The 13,429-nt window shown below is 45.8% G+C and overlaps 1 protein-coding gene across 2 annotated transcripts in view; it reads left to right on the top strand.

The window, feature by feature from the left end:
* The window catches only part of ctnnd2a (catenin (cadherin-associated protein), delta 2a), a gene marked incomplete at both ends in the record, with an annotated part of 269,841 nt that overhangs the window by 209,842 nt on the left and 46,570 nt on the right, over positions 1–13,429 (top strand). For both annotated transcript variants that reach the window (XM_080854737.1, XM_080854738.1), the window contains 2 exons: positions 7,765–7,882; positions 12,120–12,305. In XM_080854737.1, the coding sequence (XP_080710863.1) occupies positions 7,765–7,882; positions 12,120–12,305 (304 nt within the window). The remainder of the gene's footprint in view (positions 1–7,764; positions 7,883–12,119; positions 12,306–13,429) is intronic.

Genomic DNA, 13,429 nt, shown 5'->3' on the forward strand with positions numbered 1-13,429 from the left:
ATCAGCCAAAATATCATCATCTTTAGGTGTGTGAGGGCAGCAAACCCCGATAAGCATTGCCACAGTGAGGCCGTGCAAACTCCAGAGACGGCCCAGGCAGGGACTTAAGTCCTACAAGACAACAGTGGAAGACCGGTCTGGTGCATATGCACTTACATTAGAGAGTGCAGCGTAAATAGAGACCCTGACAGGGACTTAAGTCCTCCAAGAGGACAGTGGAGGACCACTCTAATGTACATACATCGCCGTGTAAATAGCCATCTGGTCAGTCCACGGAAAGCACACCATGTGCCTTTTCATTTGACGTTGAACTAAACCTGCTGGCTGATCTAGCGTAATTAAAGTAAGTCACCAACCTCTAATCGTAATTTGCGGCGACCGCAATTCAATCAGGGCGCAATTGAATGGAATCGGGAACTGCCGAACGACATTAAAAGGAATCAAATGTCTAGCGGTCAGGAAATGGATATACCTGCTAATAAAGGTGTCATCAAGCAGAGAGATTATACAGGGCAGTAATTATAAAAAAAATACTCTGGCTATTTGTGCAGATATAACAAACAAATGTAATAATGTAGCAGGCCTCTACACGTAGGGAGGTGGATGAAGTGAAAAAGTGATGGCAAGACATAAAAAGGCAAACAAAAGTAAAGGTCACTTTTAACATGGTACAAATGAGCATAACTGCTGCTCAGAATACTGATTCAATTTTTTTCTAGAAGCTTCTCCTATTCACGCATCTGACGCCCAGCATTGTGCTTACGAGCAACCTGCATTTTTCCACCACAAAACAGACGTGCACTGTCCCCCGCAGTTTTCATCCTCACAGCAGAATACATAATCAGTCTGTCCTCTTGTGCTTCTTCTCCCGGAGTTTTGCCCCAAACTCCCACTTTTCCCACGACCCTCCTGACGCATGCATAAGCAGAAGTCAGAAAAGCACAACTTGTCATTCTACCCACCTACAGCAGACAAGGTGCTGTTTAAGCCATGTGCCGTCTGTTCCTACATACCGTGCCATGTGCCGTCTATTCCTACATACCATGCCAAGTGTGTTATGCTTTTTGATTGCGTGTTGCAATGAGATTACACCTAATATGGATGCTAACGTGTTAGTACTTCTGCCACTCAGAGTCAAAACATTCATTTTGAATCATGATTGTGCTTAAGGACCTAACCCATTGAACTGAATGGCCTCATTTTAGTTTTAGTCGCCTTGATTGAAAGCTTCCACTTAATGAAACTGTGATATTGGAGCACACAACACAGCAAGATTGGCCCTGAAATTGACTGCAAAGTAATTTTAAGGCACACTTGACTGAAAGCTGTACTAGCTGTGTTCAATATGTAATTAGCTAACAAAGTATGCTGATTGATTAGATATAATTTATTGAGAGTGACTGCAAATAAATTACTTAAATAAGCAATAAAAGCTAGTGGCCTCATTAACTGCTAAGAATTAGCCACTGCATACCAGGAAATTGAAAGAGGACCGGTTGATTGGTTATCATGTTAACATTTCAAATGCATTCCTATTGTACAGGCTGTAGCTTAGGAACAAAAGATGTTTGTCTTTTAAACAGCTGCAAATGTATATGGTAGTCAGCAGACACACATCTGTAAGTACAATCTATCTTACTCACACACTCACACAAAAGAGCTTAATTAATTGTAGTGGAATGAACTCTGTCTCTGTCTCTGTCTTTGTTCTACGTAAACTCACACGCATGGACATAAATCTACATACACATGCGTGCGCACACACACAGACACACAAACACACACAGGCACATACACACACACACACACACACACACACACACACACACACACACACACACACACACACACACACACACACACACGCACACACACACAGAGACACATTGCATTACATGAGCTACTATGAGGCATCAGGTGAAGACTTTCTCCCCTTCTTTCTTCTCCACTGTTGTTTTGTTGCTCTGCTCTGCGATGCTTTATGAAGGGTGTCAGGTGAAACCAGAGCACAGTTCTGCCTTGTCAGCAGCAAAGACCCTCACTGCCCAATCTCTCTCTCCCTCTCTCTCTTTCTCTTCACTCTCACTCTTTCTTCCATCTCTCTCTCTCTCTCTCTCTATCTATCTCACTCTCTCCCACTCTCTCTCCACTTTCTGGATTTATGAAATAACTCCAGCCGTCTGGAAGACTGGCGAAGGCTTCCTGATTGCGGAGCCCAGTCTGTCAGAACACGGGTCCTCCATCAAAATGACGCTCAGATAAATCAGGGACTGGCAGCAGCCTAATTGAGCCCCTCACCATCCACCCTCTATCCCTCCATCCCTCCATCCCTCCATGCCTTTCCCATCTGCCTGTAGAGGCCCGGGACCTTCTGCTGTTCAAGGTGGAGAGTCTGCTTCTGCACTACACTCGCATGCAGTCATAGTGGAGGTGCATCTATCCAGGGCAATGGAAGGTGCAGTGGAGAGAGGTAGATTACACTAGCACAAAATCAAGCAATAACAATAATAACCCACACCATCATCACTGTTGTCATCATCATTGGCTGTAGGTCTGCAGCATTCCCTGCATTCCCCCATTTATCTGGTCCAAATCCTGCTGCTGTTGCTTGGAGTGTGTGTGCGTATGTATGTGTGTGTGTGTGTGTGTGTGTGTGTGTGTGTGTGTGTGTTTTGATAAGAGGACGTAGTGTGTGTGACAGGCTGCGTGTGTCTAAGTGTGTGCGTATGTGTGTGTGTGTGTGTGTGTACTGTGTGTGTGTGTGTGTGTGTGTTTGTGAATGTGTGTGTGTGTGTGTGTGTGTGTGTGTGTGTGTGTGTGTGTGTGTGTGCGTGCGTGTGTGCGTGCGTGTGTGTGTTTGTGAATGTGTGTGCTATGAGATGAGTCAGTGAGACTGTCATGTCATTTGCTGTGAGGTCAGGGCCCATGGGAGGAGAGAGGCGTCTGGTGGAGATGATAAGGGTGACGTCGCTCTACAGGCGATCGTTTCAGCTCAGCTAATACGCACACTAACACCGTAGGGAGAGGAGAAGAGTGGATATATGTATAAATATACTACTCTCACATCGTGTGTGTGTGTGTATGTGTGTGTGAGTGAGTGAAAGAGAGAAAGAGAGAGAATCTGTGTTTGTCTTCTGCTGTATTGTTTTACAGCTGTTGAGGAATTAGCTGTTTGCTTTAGTGTAATTATTAGAATGCTTAGGTACCTGTGGAGCTGGTCAATCTAATGTGTTCCTTATTACCTGTGTGTGTGTGTGTGTGTGTGTGTGTGTGTGTGTGTGTGTGTGTGTGTGTGTGTGTGTGTGTGTGTGTCTGTGTGTGTGTGTGTGTGTGTGCATGTGTGCATGTGTGTGAAGAAAGAGCACTCCGGCCCTGGAAGCAAATAAACATTTTAATTGGTGCTTATGCCCCACCTCCCCCCCTGCAAGAATAAAGTGAATTAAGGTCAGAGAGAGAGCGAGAGAAAGGGGGAAAGAAAGGGAGAGGTAGAGCAAGAGAAAGAAAGAAAACATCCTTTTATGTGAGGACTCTTAACCTAGGGGTGTCTTCAAACGGCGTGTGGACGCCTTGCCTGGCTTGCTAATGGGGCCTGTTAAATGTTTGGAAATAGGTTCCCTACATGTTGCCTACCCTACCGCTTCTCATCATCGTTCTCGGCCAATCAGGATCCTCAGTGCCCTAGCGCCCTGCTGTCTTCAAATGCCAATCAGAGCTGTTTGTAATTCCCTCACAGTCCCAGTTGACAGATGCTCTCAGAGCCAAGACTGAGATCCAACTGAGCCGGGCTGCTCTTCCCAGAAGCTTCTTTTTGCTACAACCATCATTTTTACGATAAACAGACGATCATTTTGAACGCTCTCTCTTTCACTTACGATGGTCGTAGCACAACCATGCTTATGGGAAATGCAATCCTGCATTCTCAATGAGTGCTAAGTGAATGTAGAATACATCAAACACTCACACTTCAGGTTCAATAGAATTAAAGAGCTTTTGGGTATTTATAACCATAATGAAATGAAAGTTGAATGAACATCACCAATACATACATTTTAGTGAGTTCAGATCTAGACTCAGGTATATAAATTACTCATCAGGTACACTGTGCTTGTGGTAGTGTAATCTTTTTGAGGCATCACAATATTACATGGCTGCGCTTCACATAATATGACCCTTGCAGAGAGGAATAAACTGTAATTAAATCAAAAGGTTTTAGTTTTCCAACTCGGTATCCTAGAGACCAAAAACCATCATATAAATGCACTACTATTCTGAGCATAGCAGTGACATATGAATATGTGCATGTGTCTGTTTGCATATGCACAACATACACACAAATACCTGAACACACATATACACATACACAGGCAAGAGTTATTTCTGGCCTTCTATGGATTCATAAAACATGAAACCAATTCCCTGAAGATGCCATCTGTGCTTCCTCTATTGTTGCCAACCCCACACATATATTCAGTATTATTTGAGGAGCACCTACAAATGTTTTTAGAAATGCAGAAACTCATTATTTCTTTTCTGACCACTCTACAGGGACTACAAACACTGTTATTAGTCCATATGTTCCTACAAGCAAAAAAGCAATTGTTTAGCATAAACTCATACTCGTCTGTTAAATGAAATTACACTGGAGAGGACAAAAGAAACTCGTTTTACTGAAACACGATATTTTAGAAAATGGCAGCCTATAATTCACACAAAAAAGTGGGAAAAGCCAGTTGTCATTTTCACACAGAATACAATTGCCTTTTCTTTTCATAATGTTTGTTGTAGTGCATCTCTGTCAATCAATTCTGTGGTCTATAATGGAAAGAATGGAATAAACTGTTCCAGACATAATTGTGAGTGCTTCGTCTTCCCCACACCCGCCACTGAGAGGATGACATCAGTAGCACTTTATCTTCAGAGTCCTCGCAATTACTAAATACGTACCTTCGCAGTATCAATGGGCTCCGTCATTGTGTGTTAAGGCTAGCATTTACTGACTGTAGGATAGGATAAGGTTTTTTTGGAGCTTTTTTCCAGCCTTTGACTGGATAGTGGAGAGCAGACATGAAATGGGAGAGTGGGGGAGTAGGAGTGAGAGAAACCCCCTACCGGGCTGAACACCTGGTCTTCATGGGTGTGTTCACCTGGTCCTCACGGGTGTGTTCACCTGGTCCTCACGGGTGTGTTCACCTGGTCCTCACGGGTGTGTTCACCTGGTCCTCATGGGTGTGTTCACCTGCTCCTCATGGGTGTGTTCACCTGGTCTTCATGGGTGTGTTCACCTGTGCATGCTGCAAGGATGCCATTGCTACCAACACACCATGTGTCTGGGTGGTGTGTTTCTGTGTGAGGCTCATGTAGTAATCATGTGTCAGGTTTGGTTGTTGAGGTGTTTGTTTGTTCTGTTTGCATCCTGTTTTGTTTATGAGTGAGAACCTAACAGCCACACACACTTGGGCATGAAGAAGATGGCCGCCCTGTGTATTTAGGGACTGTGGACCATTCTTTTATTATATTTCTACTGAGACGATCAACAAAGCCTTAGCTCAGGCTCACTAAACCCCAATGTCAGCAATGTAAATCTATAGCTTGGCTTTACCATGACACTGCAACAGTGAAACAACATGTTTCTCGTCATTTCTGTCAGTGTTTGATTCATCACCCTGTCGATCTCAAAGAGTGGGAGGAGGGGGTCTTTCACTTTGTCACAGTTTTTTTTTTAAAGTGGGGAGATGGGGGGGGGGGGGGGGGGGGGGGGTTGGCACAGCAGACATGAGCGCAGGAGGGGAGTCGCAGCGCACGTTGGCACGGAACGATGAGCCCTGCTGAATATTTAACAAGTCAATACAAGAGAGCCATTAAGGAAATAAATAGCTGCTTTTGTAGCAAATATGCGGCAAATTATCAAGATAGCGTAAGGGAGCGATTCCTCACCCCGACACAGAGATGGCACAGGAAGGGAGAAGTACACGAACGCATCTGTCAATCTTCTATCTTGCATCTGCATGCCGCATTAAACTAGAAGTAGCGATTGATTTGGACGCCATTGTGGAACACAGGCAACGAATTGAAATGATGCATTGCGCCCCTGCGCTCCAATTCAAGCGGCTGAGATTGTGTTTGGCGTCTCGGACCGGGCTCCCTCGAGTCGTTTTCTCGGCTCCGACAGACACATGTGTCATTCTCGGTCCTAGTGGGCCCACGAGGGCTTAAGCAAGACGGAGCTGTCGGTACAGAATGACATGACGAAAAGTAATGGAGTCTTGAGTACGGCTTTGATTCGCTGTAATATTGAGCTGGCACCGTGGGGAATGCTGCACTGAAATATTCTTGCTTCCCACCTGAAGCCTACTGTCAATGTCAATATAACACCATATCGGTGCCAAGGTGTCTTCAACAAATACAATCAAAGAACATTTTTCCAATCCAGGCGTACATTTCTCTCTCTCTATACATATCAATTTGACCTTCTGATATCAGAATATTTACACAATTTGTTAAGAATGATAAAAACGGAACTGCCAGCCGAACATATTGCGCCGGTGCTTTGATAAATTGTATTAATACTACAAAAAACATCCTTGAGTTGTCCTATGTTGCCTTATGCAAATAGGGCCTGTTGAAAGATTTTTCGCCTTCAGACAAACATTATTCAAGCTCTTATAAATAGTCAAACAACACATGGTGTCAACACTTCCTCCCCCCCGAGGATTAAAATAATCAAATATGTATGTATCAGGCAGAGAGGGAGGAGGGGGTGGGGGGAGTCATTTGAATGACACAGAATGATCTGATATGCAGAATGGTCTCATGTGATTGGCCATGGGGGGCTGGGGGACAATGGCAGGTGGCAGTTAATATGTGCACATGAGCAGTAGGCCACACATAAAATACAGCAGCCTCACCCACCTGTGGTGGTCTGGTGTGTGTAGGGGTGTGTGTGCGTGCGTGTGTATTCGCTCATGTGTATGAATTCAAGGGCTCATGTACTGTATTTGCTGTGCATTTTGTGTCTGTTTATGTGTGTGTGTGTGTTTGTGTGTGTGTGTGTGTGTGTGTGTGCATGTGTGTATGCATGCTCCAAAACATTATGTGAGACCTTGAAGAATTGTATTTTTCCTAAAAGAATATAAAGGAATTTTATCTTGGCTAAATAAGGGGGGAGGGGGGATCACATCCCTTTTGTTTCCGAGCTCCCAGCATCCACAAGTGTTTCTGTGAATTCCTCAAACTGTGAGAAGACAGCTCTGAGGTTCTTAATAGACGTGCAGCTGTCAAACACCGCAGAGAAATGAGCAATGAGAAGCACATCTGCACTAGAGCACAGGCATGGTCTACCTGAGATGAGGAGAGGAGGGGAGAGGAAGGAAGGAAGAGGAGAGGAGAGGAAGGTAGAGGAGAGGTGCATTTTAAGACTTTCAGTGGGAGCGGGAGACAGTGTGTGAGTGGCAGAGGATGCTAAAGACCCTGAACTACGCCTGTGGCTGTCAGTCAAGCGTGATGGAGGATCTGGGGGCCTGTGGCAGCAGCTGGAGTTGGAGATGTCTATGAGAGGCCTCCTCTATAGCAGAGAATAGATGAAGCATCCTAGTCTATCGCTCCATGACTGTGAAAACACTACTTTACTACTTGACAAAATCATGGCAGTCTATGACCTTAATAGCAACCAACTTCTGGAGGACTTTGGAGGTGTCTTGGTGTTCCTGTGTAGGCTAACATGTTTTTCTGTGTGTGTGTGTGTGCGTGTTTGTGTGGCTCCTGCAGGAACGTGAGCTCAGCGGGGGAGGAGGCTCGTCGACGGATGCGTGAGTGTGAGGGCCTGACAGACGCGCTGCTCTTCGTCATCCAGACCTCTCTGGGCAGCACCGAGATCGACAGCAAGGTCTGGCTCTGCTTTTACCAGCGTCGTCTTACTCCTCCTTCTCTTTCCCCTTTTCCTTCTCCTCCACTTCCTCTTCCACCTCCACTTCCTCCTCTTCCCCCTTTTCCTCTACCTCTTCCTCCTACTATTCCTCCATTTCCTCTTGCTCCACTTCCTCATCCCCCTCTTCCTCTATCTCTCCATCCACTTCCACTTCCACTTCCCCCTTCTCCTTCTACTTCTCTCTGTCACCTGCCATTTGTCCACCCCCCCCCCCCTCTCCCAAGTCTCTTCTCTATACTTTCCTCCTCTGTCCTCTCCTGTCCTCTCCTTTCACCTACCCCCCCCCCCCCCTACACACACACACACACACACCCCACCCCCTGCACTCTCCCTCCTTCTCTTGCCCCCCTGTTTGTAGGTTTGTGTGTATGTCACTTGAACAAATAGGGCTGAATCAACCTTTTTGTTGTGCTTGCACATATGTGAAGGTGAGTGGGTGGGTGGGTTTAAGGATTGTAAAGCGTGTGCGTGTGCGTGTGCGTGTGCGTGTGCGTGTGTGTGCGTGTGCGTGTGTGCGTGTGTGTGTGTGCGTGTGTGTGTGTGTGTGTGTGTGTGTGTTTGTGTGTGTGTGTGTGTGCATAAGTGTGTGTGTGCATTAGTGTGTGTGTGTGTGATGGTGTGTGTGTGTGTGTGTGTGTGCGTGTGTGTGTGCATTAGTGTGTGTGTGTGATGGTGTGTGTGTGGGTGTGTCTATGTTTGTGGTTTGTGCGACAATAGAGTGAGTACAAGAGGGAGGCTCAATAACAAACAAACAAATAGCTCTCTGCACGGTTGCGTTCTCAAGGTTGCCAGATCCATGGCACGTCCCCCACAAATGGCATCCTTTAATCATATTTGAACTCCCCACCTCCCAGCCTGCCCATTGGGCTGTTTGGCTGGGCTCCGATGCCTGTGCGCTAATGAATACGGAGAGCCCGACTTAGTAAATGTTGAGAAAACTGGCCCAGTCTCCTCCCTGTGGTCACGTCCAAAAGTACCGACCCATTTCATGACCACCCACCAAAATTGCAGCCCATCCTCGCTGAGAGTATTTCTCTGGTACTGAACAAGCGCTGTGCACACAGAGTGGGAGGCTGACCTGTATTCCAGCACAGCTTCTGCCTGTTAAAATGGTTACCTCCCTCCGCAAGGTGCTATCTAGAACCTTGTGGGTTCCTTAATGGTTCTCTTTGTGTGAGTATGTTTGTTCTTTGTTACATGCATACATTACAAGGTAAATAAAAAAGTACACATTTATCTTTTCAAATCATTTTACATGTGTTCTATTCTAAGATGTATCATGAAAGTTAAGGTGAAGTGAAGTATTCATTGACAGCTCTGAATGATGTTGTGATGCCAGATTTTAACCCATGCCAATAAGTGTTGCGTGGTCTTGACCTCAATACCTCAACACTCATCACTAAGGCCGGTGGAATTGGGATCTGGTCTCTTCACAAGCAGTAAATTGTGGCAGGATGTCATATCCAGCAGCCCATTAATGACTTTTGGCCGTCCTTGTACCCAATCTCCTTGCAGCACTTGTCTTTGTGAGAGGGAAACCCTTTTTCTTGCAAAGTGCCTATGCAATGAATAAACCCCTTGAAAAGCTGAGAAAACCTAAAGACTTGAACTGCTTATTGTGACGACGTAATAATTTGCAGCAGTCACTTCCTAGCACGAAAAGAAGGCTTGTGCTGGATTCAAATGTTAGCGAATCTGGCCCCATAAGGTCTTAACGTGTTCGAAGAGGCTTTTAAGGTATTTTGTTAGCTGTGACTCGGATGGCAGCGGTGGAAAAGGTCCCCAAAAATCTCGAGGCCAGTGACAAAGGATCTCTGTGACGAGACACCTTGCGTTAAGAAATGTCACAATAATTAAGAATTCTCTGGCTCACGCCTGTGAGGGAACTCCATGAATTAGTAAACCGCTCAAATCGCCTTCGCTTCGCTTTGTGCCTTCAGGCGTCTAGAAATAAAATTCCTCGTTGTTTGTGTTCTCCTCTGAGAGGGCCAAGCGTGGTAAAGTACTGTGAGGTGGGAGCTGTTCTGCCGTGATTGGCCGGGCTAAGGCCATTTGCACCGTTTCCCTCTCGCTACCGGACAGCCGTACCCACGCAACCATCCCCGGCCTTCTCTGGCTCCAAACGTTCACATGGTATTAATAAACCCTCTGCCAGGCCTACACTGAGCCTTCAGGGCAGAGAGAGAGAGGGAAGGCTTTAATCACTAGAATCCCTCTCTCAGCCTTGCAATAGATTATTTCTTCCACACGGTTCCCTGGGCGCTTTAGCCTGCGGGTGAAGTAATTGCGGGAAACGTCGTTCCATCAGCCAGCAGCAACTGCAGTCAGTTAATCTGCTCAGAGAGTCCAGTCATTCCCGAGCCTGTCGGTGAGGCTGCTGCAGTAGAGAGCCTGTGGATGTCTGGTCGGGAAAGATACAGTGGGTAGCCTATGCTGTTTACTCTGACATGTGTTCAAAGGCGTATCTTGTCGTGTCAGTGAATTTCACATCAACGATTAGTCAGGTACATTCTATCCTGTCCGATCGAAATGTAGATACACTTTCTCAAAGACTTATTTAAGCATGTCTCATTGGCTGTCTTAGCCATTAACCAATCCAAGATAGGGAAGGCTGAAGTTCAGGGTGTGGGCCTCCAGGATTGTCAGTCAAAAGTCAGAATGCTGGTGATTGGATGAAACAGAGTGAGGTTAGTCTTAAAACCCTGACTAGGACTAGTTTGATTAGAGGGTCTTAAAAGAGCGTGTTATATTAGACTAATATGGTGTTAGCTCAGTAATTTAGTTTTTATTTTGGGGGATAAAGTTGGTTACATAGCTCAGAATTGCATGTATTTACTATATTTATTTTATTTTTGTATTTGTTTTTCAATGTTTGATGAGTGCCCAAGAAAGTTGGATTGCTTTGATGGCATTTTGAAACTGAGGTCTTTCATGCTTGGCACTGCAAATGCTGTTGTAAGGGGGTTGTGATGTAAGTGGTTGTGATGTTTCATTACATTTCAAATGCCAGCACATAACTCCTCAGTCTTTGTTTGATTACAGTCATTAGTATTGTTTTGTGGGAGGGGAAAAAATGAACGGTCCGTGTCTGTTGTCAAAGCAAAGCTGCAGGCTCAGATGAAGTTGAGGGCTTTTCACTGAATCTTCTCTGCATCTTTTTTCCCTCCCCTGCCTCCACTGTCTCTTTTCTTAATATTTTGCTAAATGGGGTGTGATACGATGGATTTGGCGCCGTCAGTCTGGCTCATTTGGGAAAATGTCTTTTAATCTCATTTAAATGTGCGACATCACACACATCACACACACACCGAGGAACAACCAGAAAATTGGTAGCAGCTCGCATTGCATCTCGCCTCACTTCGCCTCCGCGTTTGGAAGGAGACAGATAAGCTAATTGCGAGGTGTTTACGCATGGCGGGGGAACGGGTGAGCTAATGAGCTTTGTGTGGCGTTTGGCACCCCCTGATCCTTACTTGGCTCTATGACCAATGGTCAAAACGCACTGGCATCCTTGGGCACCCAGTGTGTGTGTGTGTGTGTGTGGATATGTGTAGATGTGGTCTTTGTTTATGTGGTGTGTTTGTGTGTGTGTGTGTGTGTGTGTGTGTGTGTGTGTGTGTGTGTGTGGATATGTGTAGATGTGGTCTTTGTTTATGTGGTGTGTTGTGTGTGTGTGTGTGTGTGTGTGTGTGTGTGTGTGTGTGTGTGTGTGTGTGTGTGAATGAGGGTGACCTACGGCTGGTCTGTTATCACCATGTTGGGGTTTGGGTAGGGGGTAGGGGGTAGGGGGTATGATGGGCACTGGGCCTTCTGACATCTCTCCCAGGCCCGACAGTGCCAGGTTAAACATCTGTTTCAAGACCTTGTCTTTCTCCTTGGTTCTGTTGCTCTCTCTTAATCTCTCTCTTGTACTCTCTATGTCCTCTCTCTTCCTCTCTCTCTCTCTTAATCTCTCTCTTGTACTGTCTATGTCCTCTCTCTTCCTCTCTCTCTCTCTTAATCTCTCTCTTGTACTGTCTATGTCCTCTCTCTCCCTCTCTCTCTCGCTTAATCGCTCATGTATGCTATCTTCTTTCTTTCTTTCCTTCTTTTTCTCCTCTCCTTTTCTCTCTTAATCTATTTATGCTCTCTCCCTCTCTTCCTCATCCTTTCAATCTCTCACTCTCTCTCTCTGCCCTCTCTCTTTGTCTTTCAGACCATAGAAAACTGTGTGTGCATCTTGAGAAACCTCTCGTATCGGCTGGCGGCAGAAACTTCTCAGGGACTGCAGATCGGCACGGACGAGCTCGACGGCCTGCTCTGCGGAGATGGCAACGGCAAGGACGGCGAGAGCTCAGGCTGCTGGGGGAAGAAGAAGAAGAAAAAGAAGCCCCAGGATCAGGTGGGCGCCGCATGAGGGGCTAGGGGTGTCTGGAGGGTGGTTGTGTTGGCAGCCTGGCAGCAGTTACCCTGTAAGGAGGGGCATTTTGTCACTAGTCTGAGCAAGCCTTCAGCTCTCAGCGGGCCTCCGCTGATAATTTGCTTGATTTTCTTTTCCTGTGCAGTAATTGGGGGATAAAAAGGGATCAAAATAAACGTCTGATTAAAATGGTACCGAGGGGAGAGAGGTGAGAGACTGATGAATGATGCATGTTTGTACAGTAGGTTTGATGCTCTTTTGAATGGATACGGAAAACAAGTGCTTGTAAGACAGAGGCAGGATGTGGCTCCTACCTCAAGGTCAGGTCTGGTTTGGTGTAGGCAGCACCTGGCACACGGCCTTGGTCTTCACACATAGAAACGACACCGATTACTGCACCTGCTCACGTTACATAGATTATTCTATTAGGACTACTAATCTCTTTTATGTTTTAAGTCGTCAAGTCAGCAAGTTAGGGACCTTCCCCTTTTTATTATTCTTTTTAGGGCCTCTACCAGTTCCCCTAGCTCATAGCTATTCACTAGTTACTGTCTGCCATAAAACAGCCCTCATGGGTCATGCAAAGACAGAGCACATAGTACATCAGGTGAAATTTTACAGCTTTTGGGAAAAAGGGGAATTTCCAGTCTGATGTAGTATAGTCAGGGGGTTGTTGGCTTAAAGAAGGTAATTAGTGACACAAATAAGGGTGAGAAGGAGAGGATGGGGGATTTGGCCAAGACCTCTGTTGTCTGTCACTGGATAATCCAAAGAACATGAGGTTGAATGCTTAAGATTTCTTATTGGTGATATTAAATCAAAGCCCAAAACCCTGCGCGTTAAATAAGCTATTTTATTAAAACATAGAACAGGGATTTGTGATTTTTCCTTCCATTCTTTTGGTAAAATGTGCTTGCTTGTTGAAGCCCAAGCACAAGACGCATTCATTAGTGAGCACAGTCTGCTTAAGCATGCCAACAGAAGTTCCCCAGCTGGGACGCTCCAACATGGCCGCTTGTTAGACATAATCAAGTCGGTGTTGAAAGACATCCGTCTGTCAGCGTGTGCACCGGTCCAGGTATATTAGCCTACATTATTCTGAGGGC

The sequence above is a fragment of the Sprattus sprattus genome, assembly GCF_963457725.1.
Source record: "Sprattus sprattus genome assembly, chromosome: 17".
NCBI lineage: Eukaryota > Metazoa > Chordata > Actinopteri > Clupeiformes > Clupeidae > Sprattus > Sprattus sprattus.